This window comes from Hemicordylus capensis, chromosome 1, assembly GCF_027244095.1.
Source record: "Hemicordylus capensis ecotype Gifberg chromosome 1, rHemCap1.1.pri, whole genome shotgun sequence".
Classification (NCBI taxonomy): domain Eukaryota; kingdom Metazoa; phylum Chordata; class Lepidosauria; order Squamata; family Cordylidae; genus Hemicordylus; species Hemicordylus capensis.
The window spans coordinates 76,000,579-76,015,902 of record NC_069657.1 but is presented as its reverse complement, the minus strand read 5'-3'; the positions used below and the strand labels follow the sequence as shown (position 1 = coordinate 76,015,902).

At 46.1% G+C, this 15,324-nt stretch overlaps 1 protein-coding gene across 2 annotated transcripts in view; it reads right to left on the bottom strand.

Moving 5' to 3' along the window:
* The window catches only part of DPF3 (double PHD fingers 3), a 273,036-nt gene extending 259,078 nt beyond the window's left edge, over positions 1-13,958 (bottom strand). Inside the window, exon 1 of one of the 2 annotated variants that reach the window (XM_053266047.1) lies at positions 13,940-13,958. Coding sequence is in view for 1 of the 2 variants with exons in the window: in XM_053266004.1 (XP_053121979.1) it covers positions 12,462-12,493 (32 nt within the window). In the remaining variant the exon portion in view is untranslated. Of the gene's footprint in view, positions 1-12,461; positions 12,584-13,939 lie in introns of those variants that run through there. The other variant, XM_053266004.1, reaches the window with a different exon arrangement.
* Between the last annotated feature and the right edge of the window lie 1,366 nt (positions 13,959-15,324).

Below are 15,324 nucleotides of genomic sequence, written 5' to 3'. Positions count from 1 at the left end.
CCCTGGAGGTGTGCATAGTACACACAAAGTGACTTGTTCTGATTAGTGAGACCAGCAGCTATGCAACACAAATAGTGCATCTCCATCCTGAGTTGCAATGACAGTGACATCAGGTGCATAGGTTCACCCAATTGTAGGCAGCTCTATCACGACCAAAGTCCTTTTAAAGGTTGTGCCATCAAGTTGGTGTTGACTCTGATGACCCCAGAGCCATCTGGTTTTCTTGGTAGAAGACAGGAGGGGTTTACCATTGCCTTCTCCCGTGCAGTATGAGATGATGCCTTTCAGCACCTTCCTATATCGCTGCTGCCCGATACAGGAGTTTCCCATATTCCGGGAAACACACCAGCGGGGATTCGAACCAACAGCCTCTTGCTCACTGCTCCCTCTAAGGCATGCACATGCTCACAAGTTTTTGGATGTCTGCTCAGTTAATTTTAGATCCCGCTCAGGCTGAATCAGGAAGGCCTCATTCTGAATGCATGTGCGTTCACACTGCCTTGATACGGCCGCCCAGAACAAAACTCATTCCACACAGAGATGAAAAAAATTAAAGAGACCACTGCATCCTGCACTCTAGGCAGATTGCTTCCCTGCTGCACCATTAGGTGGCTAAAGTCCTTTTAGGATGATGCAAAAATAAGTTGTTCTCAGCCTTGACCCTGACCATCTCACTAGGTTTGCCAGCTTAGTTACAGACAGACCTCTGCACTTTTATGAGCTATACAACAGGCAGACATGCCTTAGTGCTACCTATTCCCACCATGGAGATGCAACACCTAAAGCATTTCTCATCATCGCATTTCCAGGTATCATGCAAAGGAGCCTGTCATTTAGTTATTTATTTTTTAATTTAATGCTTGTTGACATTTTGTATTTTACATACATCTTTCCCCATTTCCCCCTATCACTTCCCCCCACCCCGCCCTGCCCCAACCTGGTGCATAGGTTCACCCAATTGTAGGCAGATCTATCATGACCAAAGTCCTTTTAAAGGTTGTGCCATTAGTCAGTGTCAACTTCTGGTGACCACAGAGCCATCTGGTTTTCTTGGTAGAATTGCAATGACCTTCCCTCCCCTAGCCAGCCTTTGTGCACTGCGTTGGCTGGGGGGAGGTGGGAAAAGAAAGGAAAGAGAGAGGGAAAGAGAGAGAAAAATTGGGGAGGGAGAGAAGAAGAGAAGGAGATACACACCGTCGCACCAATAGATGTGGGTAAATCAGAAAGGGTGTTTTGTTTTTAATTATTCTAAGAATAGTTCGATAAAGTTGTCCCAGATTTCTGACCATTTATGCAGTTTATTTACTTTTATGAGGGCCCATTTTTCATATGCTGCTAACTCGAGCAAATCATGCACCAATTCCTCACTTCTAGGAGGAGTGGGAGATTTCCATTGTCACAGTATTAATTGCTTGGCTACCAGTAAGCTTCTCCATAACCATTGTTTAGGACAGGGTTTCTCAACGTGTGGGTCCCCAGATGTAATTGGACTTCAACTCCCATAATTCCCAGCCAAAGGCCACTGGGGCTGGGGATTATGGGAGTTGAAGTCCAATAACATCTGGGGACCCACACGTTGAGAAACCCTGGTTTAGGACCTGATTATGGTCCCCACTCGGTTGTCTTTTTGTTGTTGTTGTTGGAAACCCTCTAGCTCACCTATGTCGGTGCCCTGTGTGTGACTGCATTTCCTATTGACACCATGCCACATTTAGCAGTGGTAATTATTGCTTGTCTAATTGCTAACACGGCAGAGCTGTTGCCTTGGTGTGACGTTCTGGATTGGCTCACGAGCACTACATGCTGTGACAATGTGTTAGTACCCGCCCCGTATCCCAATTGCATCTTCGCTGACACTTTGCCCAGGCGCGTAACAACGATCGGGCAAGGGGAGACAGTTGTCTGGGGGCCCCACTGCCTGGAGGGGCCCCCCAGAGGCACCTCACGTGACTCCCCATTGCCCCCTGCCCAGCCCCAAGGCCCCTCAGCCACTTGCCCTGTTCGCCGTCTCTCCAGCTTGTTCTCCTGGCCGGCAATCGAGCAGCAGACAAGCTGCAAAGAGCTCCTTTTCTCCCGCCTCTCAGCTGATCGGCGGGTGCGCGGGGCTTCCACGGAGGCCTCGTGTAGGCCTCTGTGAAGCCTGAACTCCAGTAGGGCCCAAGCCAGCCAGGAAGGAGGAGGCAGCCAGAGTGGTCACCACTGGTCTCTGCAGCAGAAGACCCCTTGCTGCCAGGTAGAGTGTGAACTCCTTTTTGTGGTTACCTCCCCCGCACCCGGATATATAGGCATCTGCTTGCCATAGGGCTTTGATATGGGGGGGAGGGACTGAGAAGTCTCTGAATATTTATTTTTAAACAGCTTGGAAAATTTGCTGGCTTAAAAAAAACTATCTAAAAAGTCCTATAAGTGGCTTGTTTCATGGCAGAAAATTACAAAAACTTCTGGAAGAAACAGTATTATATTTATTTTATTCATTCATTCATTCATTTATAAATGCACTTATGTTCAAGTTGTTTTGCAACCCAGAAGGTCTGAGTGAGAACTGTGAAGCATGTCTTGTGCTTTTATTTTATTTTATTTTTCTTGTGTGTGAACTGCTCCCCAATAACTTGCAGGGACTTCAGGGTAAATCTCGCCAACATGTGAATGCAGCACCTCTATTCCAGAGGAGATGTGTGTTAAAGGGCTTTAAAAGCCTCCTGTGAAAAACCTCCTGGAATCAAACTTTTTTACTGAATTTGTTCAGAATTCTGAGAAAACATGCATAGGCTCACCCTGCATGGTTGAAAGTCTCCTTTGCTAATCTGCAGCAAGGGGGCCATTTTAATCATTCATCTTTCTTGTGTGTTCTAGGCATTAAAAGTAAAACAAATGTATAGTACTCAATGTATATCACTATATATTGTGACGTGTGCGTGTGTGTATTCAGTGAAATGTATTTCCAGGCAGCATACTTATTTTGGAATATCAGACTTAAATCCTTGGGGGCCTGGGGTGTGCGGAGGCCCTGGACTTTGAGTGGGGGGGGGCATTTTAAAATCTCATCTCTGGGCCCATTCCAACCTTGCTACGCCCCTGACTTTGCCCCATAGAATGAGGCCTCAAGATTCCAACTTTTTGCACTGAACAGCTACTCAAGAGAGTGCTCAATGCCAGACTTTTCTTTCTGAACCAGCAAGCAGGCTTCCTTTGTTAGCTGCCTTCCACTGTACTTCATTGCAATTCTAGCTTAGATCAAGGTGTGATGGTGGATAAGGAGACTAGTTCCTTGAACCAATTAGACTCCCCAAGGGCTGGTTCAGACATGCAGCAGCTTCTCCTTACAGGCATCCTGGGGCTTGTTTACCTACCCTTGCTATATTATTTAATTATTATTTAAAATATTTCTATACCACCCCAAACTTGCATCTATAGGCTCACCTCTGCAGGCCAACATTCATTTTGGAGCCTTTGCTTCCTCTTAGGCCTGGCCATCTTTCAGAGGCGTATCTAGGGAAAATAGCGCCTAGGGCAAACACTGAAATTGTGCCCCCTGTCCAAGCATCTGACACCCATCTTTCAGATAACTTTACCATAATATCAGCTGAAAAATACAAGTCAGGCTCGTTAATCTTTTAATCTTTCAAAAACTATTTTAGCAGTGGACTTAGCCAGACCAAAAAATGCTGGAAAACTACAAATTTCAGTATGCTGGGGCTCATGAAATACCCAAATACTATGTGGAGGTGTACTTGGAAAACTAAACAGAAGTGCCTGTCTAATTCTCTACTATGTATTGTAGCATCACCATTACATAAGTTTTAAAAATAAATGGAGAATTTGACTTTTCCCAGATACTCTGAAAATAATTAAAAGATATGCAGAGTAAACTGTGTCAGTGCTTGGAATATATTCTAGTCTTTCAGAAAGACAGTTAAAATGAGAGAAAGAGAGCAAGAAACTCCCAGTGGGCCTTAATATTAAGGATTTCACACTGATTCAAAGACAAATTCACCATTAATAGCCATATTAGCAAGACATCACATTTAACTCACTTATCACAAGAAGCAAAGTAATAGCAAATGAATACAATCCTAACTCATAAGCATCAGCTCAGTATTCACAAGCCCTGATTCTCTGTACATAGTGCCAATCTGAATATGTGTACAGTGACTTATATTATATATTATTATTATTTTACCTGTAGCCCCTTCGGGGTGCTTCCTAAAGGCCGTGGGGGAGTGTCTCCAAAGGTTCCTCCTCCCACCACTGGCCTCTAGGGCCTTGCAGAGACCATTTGAGCATGTGCAGTGGCCATTTTTAAAAATCTTTTTTTAAAAAATGGCCACTGAAAACAAAATGGCCACCGCACATGCTCAAATGGCTTCTGCAAGGCCTGGCATGACCTAGGGCCTCACAGAGGCCATTTGAGCATGCACAGTGGCCATTTTGTTTTTGGCAGCCATTTTTTTTTAAAGAAAAAATTTACAAAATGGCATCCCCCCTTCAAGTGGCGCCCAGGGCACGTGCCCTGCCTGCCCTACCCCTAGATACGCCCCTGCCATCTTTGCATCCTCCCTTAGTGAGAGGTGTATGAGTTTCTAGGCATGCAAACAGGTGAGGCATAGTGTGATAGCTGCTTTCAGAAGTACAGAAATGTGTGGTGGTACAGCACTCATTTCTGTACTTTTGAAAGCTAGAGCTGGTTCTGACAATACTTTCACCACAAAGCAATTAAAGGGGAGGTGCATTGAGAATGCACTTGTCATGAACATTCTTCCATGGACATTCCTGAGCCCTCCTGTGATCACTTTATCAGGTAGGGAGGCTATTCAACCAAATAGCAGCTCTACACATGATCCAAATAGTATCTTAAACTATTATCTGCATCACACGAGAGTAGCAATTCACATGAACTGAATTGCCCCAGGCAATAAAAGGATGTGCTGGGTAGACACTGGGATGTCAACAGAAGATGTCTTGACTTGGGATGTGCAAAACATTTAAACATTTGAATTGTTTGGGGGTGGGGGAGTTTCATCAGAACCGGACCCTAGACTTACACACGTGTTGTGTCATAAGCTTTTGTGAACTACATCCCATCTTACCAGACACACACACACAGCTGTAGGGGGAGAAATGCAAACAGGAGGCCCCACAGGTCATGAACTGCAAGCTTGCATGGACAGGACATGGGCCCTTTGGGCTCACTGTTTTCCCCCCTATGCCATGTGCATATATAACTACTGCAATGTGCTCTATGTAGGGCTGCCTTTGTATGTAGTTTGGAAACATCCATTAGTCCACAATGCAGCAGCCAGATTGATCTCTGGGATATCCCAGAGAGATCACATTATGCCTGTTCCTAAACAGTTGCTCTGGCTGCTGATGCATTTCTGGGCAAGGTACAAGTGCTGGTTATTACCTTTAAAGCCCTGAATTCCTTAGGTCTCTTGTACCTTTCTCTACAAGATCCCTACCGCTCATTAAGATCATCAGAACGGGTTTGCCTTCAGGTGCCACCAGTTCATCTGGTGGTGACCTGGGATCGGGCCTTCTCAGTTGTCACCCCTAGGTTGTGGAACGCACTTCCCACGGATATAAGAGGATTATCTTCCTTGGAGGCCTTCAGGAGAGCCTTAAAGACCCATCCTTTTAATGATACCTAGTTTTAATCTTAATGTTTTACTCTTGTTTAAATTGTTTTTAATATATTTTAACTGTTTTATTATGTGTTTTTGATTTCAATGTAAACTGCCCTGAGCCACATTAGGAAGGGTGGTATATAAATAAATAAGTAAGTAAGTAAGTGTGAAATAATTCCAGATAATGCTTCATGCATGTGGCAAAAGCAGGACTAGCATCCAAAAGGTTACAACACAATACATTTGTAAATCTAATTTAAGGTACCATAAGATTAATTTTTGTATTTGTGGTAACAGACAAACACGGTTATAGCTCTGACAGGGATAACCATGTTTGCCTGTTAACTCTCTGGAATGTGATTTAATCAAGGCGCTGATAGCTTGCAAAAGCAGTAATTGTAGTATCCCCTTATGCCAGAGTTCCAAACCTTTTGATACTGTGACCCCTAAAACAGTGCCGGATTAACCTAGTAGCAAAAGTAGCATATGCTACGGGCCCCACATTTTTGAGGGCCCTGCACTAAATGTTTGCAAGCTGTCTGGTGAAATCGGCATCTCACCGTATTCTCATGATCTGGCAGTGCTGTTGTTTACATGTCAGGAGAGCTGCATGCTGCATAGTACGTGTTGTGGGTTCTGCGTGTGTGCAGTCGTTTGTTGGTTGGCTCCTTGATGTGTCGTGTGCAGGTGTGGTGTCCTTTGTACTATCTCCCATGCTCCCAAGCTGCTGCAGCGTGTGCTGTTATGCCGCTGGAGGGTGCGCCACCACCGTGAGCCTGCGACAAGGGATGTGTGACTTCAGGACTGGAGCATCCCCCCACCCCAAGCAGCCACGTAGCACCAAGGATCTTTGCCTGATGGCTCCACCTCTTCCAGGATCCTCTCAGGGCTCTCATCTGGAGCGTGTGTGCGGTTTATGTTTTAATATTGATGTGCATTTTTTAAATTTAGGGGCCCTTTATAACATATGCTACAGGCCCCGCACTAGCTTAATCCGGCCCTGCCCTAAAATAATATATGAAGTTATAAAACACCCCCACCCCCATGATTAAAGTTACTGATTTGATTATATAGAGATAAATAAAGCACACACAGTTTTTCAGTGTGAAGGATAAGCATGCTTTCTCCTGTTTAGTTTTTCTAACTCGGACTTTATGCTTGAGACTACCAATCTAATTTCAGGCTCCCAGTTTATTTTTTTAGTGGTATGGGCTCTTTATCATGTCAACCGCTGATAGCTCTAATTCACACAAGTATGATGCTGCAAAGGAAGTCAGTATTTTCATAGCTTTCTTGCATAATTTTTTGCACTCAGCATGCACACTAATCCAAAATTCAGGGAAATACATTGTTGGAAACTTTAAGCCGTCCCGAAAAGCTGCTCTGATGTCTCCGAGGTGCAGGGGGGTGGACAGAAAGACAGGACCCAACAACCACTCAGGTCCTCCACCGCTCACAAAGCCAATGGCAGACACAGCAGTCGTGTTTTGGGATTTTTGGACAATGGGATAAAAGCAAGTTCCTCGGCTTCTGTCTCCCTCCAGTTGCCCTGACCATCCTTGGAGATGTCAAGTAGGCCCCTGCTCCCTACAGCTCCCTCCTGACCCCTTTTAGAGCTGCCTGAAACCCCCCTGGAGGTCCCAACCCACATCTTGATAATCCAACCTATAGAATTGGAGAACCCCGGCCTTATGCAATTCCTAGGGAGAAGGACTATTATTTATTTATTCATTCATTCATTCAATTTCTATGCCTTCAACTATGTAGGGAGCTCACTCACAACTGCAATTTACTCCCCTCCAAATGAAATCCATTATCTTCCTCTCCTTAACAACTTCCCCATGTACTTCTCTCACCAGCACTGATAAAGTAGTTAAGGAAGAAAAGGTGGAGAGACAGAGGCGCTCTTACCCCTGGACTTCCAGGCTGAAGACCAGCGTATCCACAGCTCCTCCCCACCCCACCCCCACCCCGCAAAATCTTCTTTAGTCTGTCCCAGGTGGTGTGGTTGCCCGGCCAAGCATGATGATGCTTCATTTGCAGGGGGAGCTCCAAAGGCGTTTAGGTCCAGGCTCCAAAATTACCTAAGTGCACCATTGAGGAGAGATGGAGAGTCTCACAGAGATATGGGGCTTTGTTGCAGAAGACAGCTATGGCCAACCACACTATACACAGGTAACAGGGAATACATTGAGACACGGCACCAGGATTGCTTTTACCAACAAGCATTGGTAGACAGCTGACCAGGACAGCAATATGTAGGGAGCAGCACTACTAGTGCAATAATAGCTGGACAGTACTTAATTCTTTCTCAGCACTTCTTCATGGCACATCCTTCTTCTGCTCAGGAATCGCAGATGATCAATGATGATCATGGAACTGTTATGGATACAGTGTATGGTAGGAAGGAATAGGTGAGTAATCCAAAGGGTCCAGGGATGAGAAGAAGGTTGGTGAGCAACAGTATTGCTTGAGAACTAGAAACCAGGATCTACATCCATCAAAAGGCATGTGGAAGGGATATATTCCACATCCAATCCAAGAAGTGGGAGGAGCATCATTTAATATTTTTCCTACCAAGATGCTAAAATAATCCAAAGCAATAATACATGGGGGTGGGGAGCAGGACACACATCCAAGGTGTACAGGATGATACAGACCAGTATTCCCTCTATGGTGTGTGCGTACTCACACGTTTGTTGATGATAATTTTTTATTCCATAATTTTTTATTCCACTCAGGTTGAATCAGGAAGGCCCCTCTCTGAATGCATGGGCACACATACTGCCCAGAACAAAACTTATTCCGCACACCGATGGAAAAAATAAAGAGAGAACACTGATACAGACAAACTGATTTCAAAAATGAGCACATTTCAAAGCTCTCTTTTATCTCCAGGTGCTTTATCCTGCCTTGGCTGAGTTATGACCAAATCTTTCCTGACTCTCTTTTATGATCAGAGAGAGTCCAGAGAAACATAGGGTGGGCAAGAAGGGTCAAGGGAGATTCAGGGTCAGGGTGGGGGACAGACACAAATGCTGTCTCACATATTACAATCTTTCCAAACCAAAATAAACTTGTATTTCATATTTTATTTTTCTAATTCAGATAGGTGGGCAGGCCCTTCTGAGGGGGGAAACTTGCTCCTGCTTGTTCCCTAGTACCACAGGCACCACCTAGGTTCATAATCTCAGTTTGTCCGCTTTCTGGCTCTAAATACCATGTTGTCAAACAAGGTGTTCAGTGGCAGAAACAATACAATGGACAGACATATCATTGGCTGGATCCCAGAAGAGAGGGAGGGAAGTGAAGAAGCACTGGAGATACGAAAGATGATCAAGCAAGGAAAAAGAGGCATCACTATTGTGATGAGAGAGAGAGAGAGAGAGAGAATGAATAACACTGGAAAATTAACAAAAGCCCCAGTGCGCTGAGTTAGGTTCTTGTATTTCTACAAATATCCAGTGGGATTGGAAATAAACTACCCCCACGTGGAACTGATCAAGGAAACTGACAAAGCTGTGTGTACTGAAAATAAAGGCATTAGTGTACACCAAATACACCGAAGACACAAAGAGGGTGATGACACCTGCTTTAATAGATTAAGCTACACCTATAACGCTGACCCTCATCACAGAGGGGAGAAAACCTTTGTGTGGCCAGTTTCTGCAAAGGAGGTCAGTGTTCAGATTTTTTTTTTTAAGAGACACAATCAAAATGCAGACAGAGGAAATGCAAATGATTTCGGCTCCCTTTCATTGTCAGGAAGGACACATGGGGCTGAAACACGGAGCGCCGCATCTCCCCTGCTCCCCTCCCCCTCATGATATGTCTTAACTGCTTTTGCCCTCATTAACCCCCGTTATATATTTGCATTGTTTTCCTGATGAGTAACTTTTAAGAAGAAATGCATGTCCTTTAATTAATAATAATGCACAAGTTGTGAAAGGGCCGGTGTCCAGGACCAGCAGCTCCCCGCGTCGCTAGAAAAGCATCTTTGCGCTGGCTGTCTATTGTTTCCTCTCTTCTCACCCCCGTGGGGTGGGGGCGGGCGGAGAAGAAGAGAGAGCTAATTATATTAAAAGCCTGGTTTTGTTCCTAAAGATTTCGGTGGGAAGAAACTCTGGGCCAGAAGATAGATTAATCAACTGGCGGTAAAAGGCTCAGGAATAGCCATGTGGAGCTGCAGGGACTAACTGATGCATAATGTTACTAGTGCAAATAAATTTAATAATGCAGCGGTAGGAGCGTAGTAGGTCCGCCTTCAGATCTGCTCCCTTTTTGTCTGTCCACCCCGCGACACTTGCTTAACACTCCTGCGACTTCCATGGATGCACGCTTCACTCGCACCCGCCGTGATGTAAGCAAGAATCGATTCCAGATCCACCTACCCACGCCTCTCCCTCCTGCTTCCGAGCTCACTATGGACATATTATCATTCCTTTGAGGGAGCTCCTCTTGACTGCGAGCGGAAGTGACTTTCCCTAAAAGAAACTTCCACTCAGCCTCTCTCTCTCTCGATAGAATAGTCCTTTTATGTGAGGCACACGTACCTGGGAGCAAGTCCCATTCATTACAGTACGCTTTCTTCTGAGTAATTGCACGGCTAGTGGATCTGTGCAAACACGAACCGGCTACGTTCTTCAGGGACGCCGCAAACACGGAACGTGACCGTGGCCATCGTGAGCACCGCTGAGTTGTTAACCTGGCACCTAACTGCTTAAGTAGTACAAAAGGGCTTGTTCGGAATTGCACCCTGGACGAAGCAGGAACGAGAATGATCAGCACCCCACTGAACGCACTAGGGTCACGGAAATCTTGTGACGGCGGGGGCGGGGAGGGACTCCATTACTTTCACATACTGTGTATGCAACTCTATGTACTACACCTTCCTGAGAGTGAGGTCCATGACACACCGTGAGCCTTATTTTCGAATAAAATAAAAGCATGCTGAGTTGGGCCGGCACAGAAGTGGATCTGGATGTAAGCCAAGGAGAGTTGGGTTCAAATCTTCCCCGGCTTCCCTGATCTAGCTCGTAGGCTTGCTGTCAGGAAGGATAAGAATGGTATAAAGCCACGTGCGCCGCCTCGAGCTTCTCGGAGGAAGGGCGGGATGGATGTGAAAAACATTTAAATTGGTGGGAACCTGCATGCCCTACATACTTTTCCGCCAGCTGCCCCCTTTCCCGCCAGTCAGAGACGGAGTGGGACGAACTGAGCTGAAAACCCGCAGTTCTCCCTTCGCAGATCCGTTTAGAATTCACGAAAGGGAAGCTGCTGCTTCTTCCCATTATGCAAATACTTTATTCCAGGAAGGAAAAGGGGAGTGGTGCGCACACGAGAGCTTTCTGCCCATTCCCCTGGGCCTGCCCCGCTCCCAGTGCTCTGCAGCCGGCCCGGAGCCAGTCTCGCCAGCGGGTAACTCTGCAACACCTTGCAAAGTGCGCTGCCAACTCCGCTCGGAAGAGAGAGTTTGGCTGCAAAAAGGCAGCAGCAGCAGCAGCCGCCGCCGCCGATGATCTCCCCAAGCCTAGAACTGAATTGCAGCCTCTTAAGAACCCCAGTGCTTTGAAGCATCCGCTGGGGAGAACGAGCAAGCCCCAAGGACTCCACTACGCCAGGTTCTCCGACTCCGGCTCGGTCGCCTGCTACCGTGCCGAGCGCCGCCCCCTTCCGCGCGCAAAAGTAATACTTAAAAGGTTCCGCGGGGGAGAACCCCAAACGCACCACCACCCCAGCCTTCCCCAGACATGCTGCCAAATCCCACTCTCCCTAATGCCTTCAGGGATTAGCGGGCTGTGCGTGCTGCAGACCAGAAGGAAAATACGCGAGCCTGTCCAAAGAAAGACCAAGCAACTGCCCGCCTTTAACCAGCAAGGTAGGAGATCCCCTCTCACATCCTCGCGGCTCTCCCCAGCCTGTACACCTGCACCTTGGCTTGCTGGGGGTCTTCTGGAGAGCAGCCAGCTTTCGCCCCCTGTTACACCCTCGCGGCGTTTGCTCTAGGTCTATACATCCCATAATTAAAGCGCAACCTAACTCGAACATCTACTTCTGAAAGCGAACATCGAACGGTATGCAAAACAGGTCGCCGGACTTCCTGCGTTTTATTAAAAGCAACCAGCCGCGAGCCAGGGTCATTCATCTAGCGCAGCGCTCTCTCGCTCTCTCACACACACACGCGCGCGCGTACGTAATGGCTAATATGCCCCTACTGTCCTGCCACGAAAAGATCCGTGCTGCCCCTTTTGCCAGCACGAACCAGTAAAAATCCGCTTGGAACAACTCCTTCCCCACCCCACCCCCAGCTTCAAGTCATCCCAACTACTGGAGGGTTTGCAAAAGAAAACTCCGAAACTGCAATCTGCCCGTTTGCAAAGCTAGTCATTATGCACCCGGTTTCTACAATCGATCTTTCTCCGCTGGACATTATGCTGGCGACGGTGGAAGCTGGCCCGGACGACACGCACAGGACTCTGTCAAGTGCAAGCAACCCCTCGGGGATCCGTCAAAATCTTGCCGTTTCCAAGAGCCAAGAAGCCCCGAGAGGTGCAAGCAGAGCCGGCTCTTAGTCCTCAGAACTCTGCTTTCTTTTCATCGCCGTCAATCAATTAAGCAGAACGCAAATGTAACAATTTCGTCTTATTAATTTCCGAGCAAGAGACTTGTGTGTGTTGCACAAAAAAAAGAGGAGGAGATCGGAAAGAAAAGAGGGAGGGAGGATAGATCAGCTAGGAGTATGGAGAGAACAGATTCACTCTGGCAGCATGCATCGGAAAGGCGCCCTTTTTCATATTTAAACCACGCGGAATATGTACATTTTTGATTCCTACTTACGCTTTCAGGGGGTTGTGAATGACAGTCGCCATTTTGCTACAATGTAACAGAATATTGTGTCTCGGAGTTCTAAAGGTTCGCTCAAGGGAAGCGGTCGGCCAATCGCGAAAGTGGATACCGGCCCGCCGTCCAATCAAGTGCTGCGGGAGGAGCCAGGGTTCTGCTAGTTATTAGGGGAGCTGTCAAAGCCCAGAGGTCACTCCCTTTCTGTGAAACTGTTCAGAGAGCAGGTCTTAAAGGGGCAGCAACACAGGAAAGGGGCAGTCAACACTCAAAATTAGGTTAAACGAGTTAGTGGGGAGTTAGAAGACTTTTTACAGTAGTTTGGGTCTTTTCTTTTCTCTCTTGGAAAGAAACGTAAAGGCGAGTGGTGTGTATGTATCTATGGTAAAACAGATCGCTCATTGTCTAATTCCACTGCTGTGACTGCTTTTCATTTCCCAAATGGCATGCATCCTTATTCATATGCAAGGCTTGGGTTCATGCCGTTTCATTAGAAGAAGAAATTACATGTGTACTCACATTTGCTTCTGCAATACGTGCTCAAGTTTTTGGCTGTTCTTTTTGAAATGATTGTCTCCATTTTGTTTCCCTTGATCTGCAGCCACTTTCCCCTTTAGGTTTCTTGGAACTGTTGGTAATCACGGTGACTTCAGGGCAGCACCCTTCCCCCTCTGCTAGGAATTTCTCTATGTCAGTCATCCAGCTTCTGCAGCCAGTGCACAAGTTACATAATGCACAGTGGCCAAACCGACCGCCTGTTTGTTTCACTCAAAGCAACTTTTTTGAAGTGATCGTCTGGTTTAGCATGTCGAGACCTGACCTCTCTGATCTTTTGACATGGCAAAGGGAGGGGGAGGGAGCTTTGCCTACATTTCATTTAAGAAAAAATGTAAGAGCCTGGCAGTAGTGAAGTAATTAATTAGAGACAGCATTTCTGACTGCAAGGGAAAGGAGTGGAGACAGAGCCCCATTTCTGGGAAAGGCACCAAACTCCATGATGTCTGAGCTTACCTGTGGCTAATTATACAAGTCTGCAAATGAATTACCCAGCAGGAGCTAAGTGATTGGTGATGTGCATAAGACCAGTCACACTGACTTGAGAGACTAAGTACATTTACTCAAGAGTACACTTCTATGGACACAGTAAGACTTACTTCCAAGTAAGCATGCATAGTATTGGGCTGCATATCTGAGCTTGCTTTGTATTTACATTGGTGTAAGTAAATTTCCTGAGGCCAGTGGTGTTACACATGTATACATCCAAAATAAGCAACTTCAGATTTCAGAAGTTCTCTTCCTGCTTAAGCCTAGTGCAGAGAAGATACAAGGTGTACTGTATATTCACTAAACCAGTTTCTGTTGGTGCAAGCTTTTGAGACCCACTGAATTCTAACCAAGAGTATCGTGCCATTCAGAAGCTGACTCCTAGGCTTGGCCCACACATGCAGCAGAATTAGATCAGAGAATGGACTTACCACTAGACTGCAGGGTGTCTCATCACATTTTTGAGTGCTTCTTCACATAAACATCTCACTGTAAGAAAACAAAAACCGGCAGCAGAGAGAAAGATGGTGTCTTCACCTGTTGTGCAACTTTCTGATTGCAAGGGGTGTGGCTTTGTTTGGTTTGTTGCATTGACAAAACACATATCTCCATCTTAGCTCACATATCTCCATCTTAGCTCAAGAATGTCTTGTACTTACACTCCACTCTATGAGATATTCCTCCCTTTTGTTACTTAATGAGGACAATCCTTGCTTTTTGTCATTGAAGGGACAGGGCCATCAAGCTCTAGTCTTAAACCTTTTTTCACAATAGGTGACCAGCTCAAACCAGACCTACCTTTAGACATGTAAGTGCAGACCCATTAAGGAGGAGGAACCTCTAGTTTGAGGGAAAACCTAAACACTGGATTGGCCTGAGACCAGCATTATATCAGAGATACGCTGACTCTCTTTCCATTGTATCCCAGAGCTGTCTATTTCTGGAAGAGTGAGAAAGCCTTTGCCCGCCTTATTCACAAAATTAGGGTCCAGTCCCCCCACCATTTTATTTAATTTTATTTCTACATTTATATCCCACTCTTCCTCCAAGGAGCCCAGAGCGGTGTACTACATACTTGAGTTTCTCCTCACAACAACCCTGTGAAGTAGGTTAGGCTGAGAGAAGTGACTGGCCCAGAGTCACCCAGCAAGTATCATGGCTGAATGGGGATTTGAACTCGGGTCTCCCCGGTCCTAGTCCAGCACTCTGACCACTACACCATGCTGTCACCAGTCATGAGTTGCCAGTAACCAGGCATCATGTCAGCTGCTGGTGTTCCAAAGGAGATTCTGTAGAGATTAACCCTCTCTCAGCCAAGGACCTGCCTACCGCTAGCCTAAGGTAAAACTCAGTGCTAGTTAGTTAATGTTTTTGTATTTTATTTTGAATTCCTGTGTCTTTTTATTTACTCCAAATTTCTCCATTTCTCCCTATTCCTTCCTCTAGGTGCAACTCTTGTTTACTTAATAAATTTCATATAATTATAGTGGCTTCAGTCTGGAGGGTTACTTGCAAAACTCTTCCCCGTGTGCTTCTTAAGATCATGTACTACTGATGAGTTGCTTTTAGATTGATATATTGTTTGTCTAGAACTGGGTTGTGTGGACTCCGGCCGTCCACTGCCTGTAAGTCCCAAGCCAGACAGTTCTAGGGTTGTTGAAGCCATTTCTGAGCCTGGTCATCAGTGGGTTTAGATCAGTCTTCAATGGGCAACAGCCTGCCTCGGAGGAGTGGTGTGCTCCTAAATGGGGATCAGAGTAATCACTCTACTGAGAGAGAGGCAGGGGTGGAGCCACTATTGGGCGAACGGGTTCAA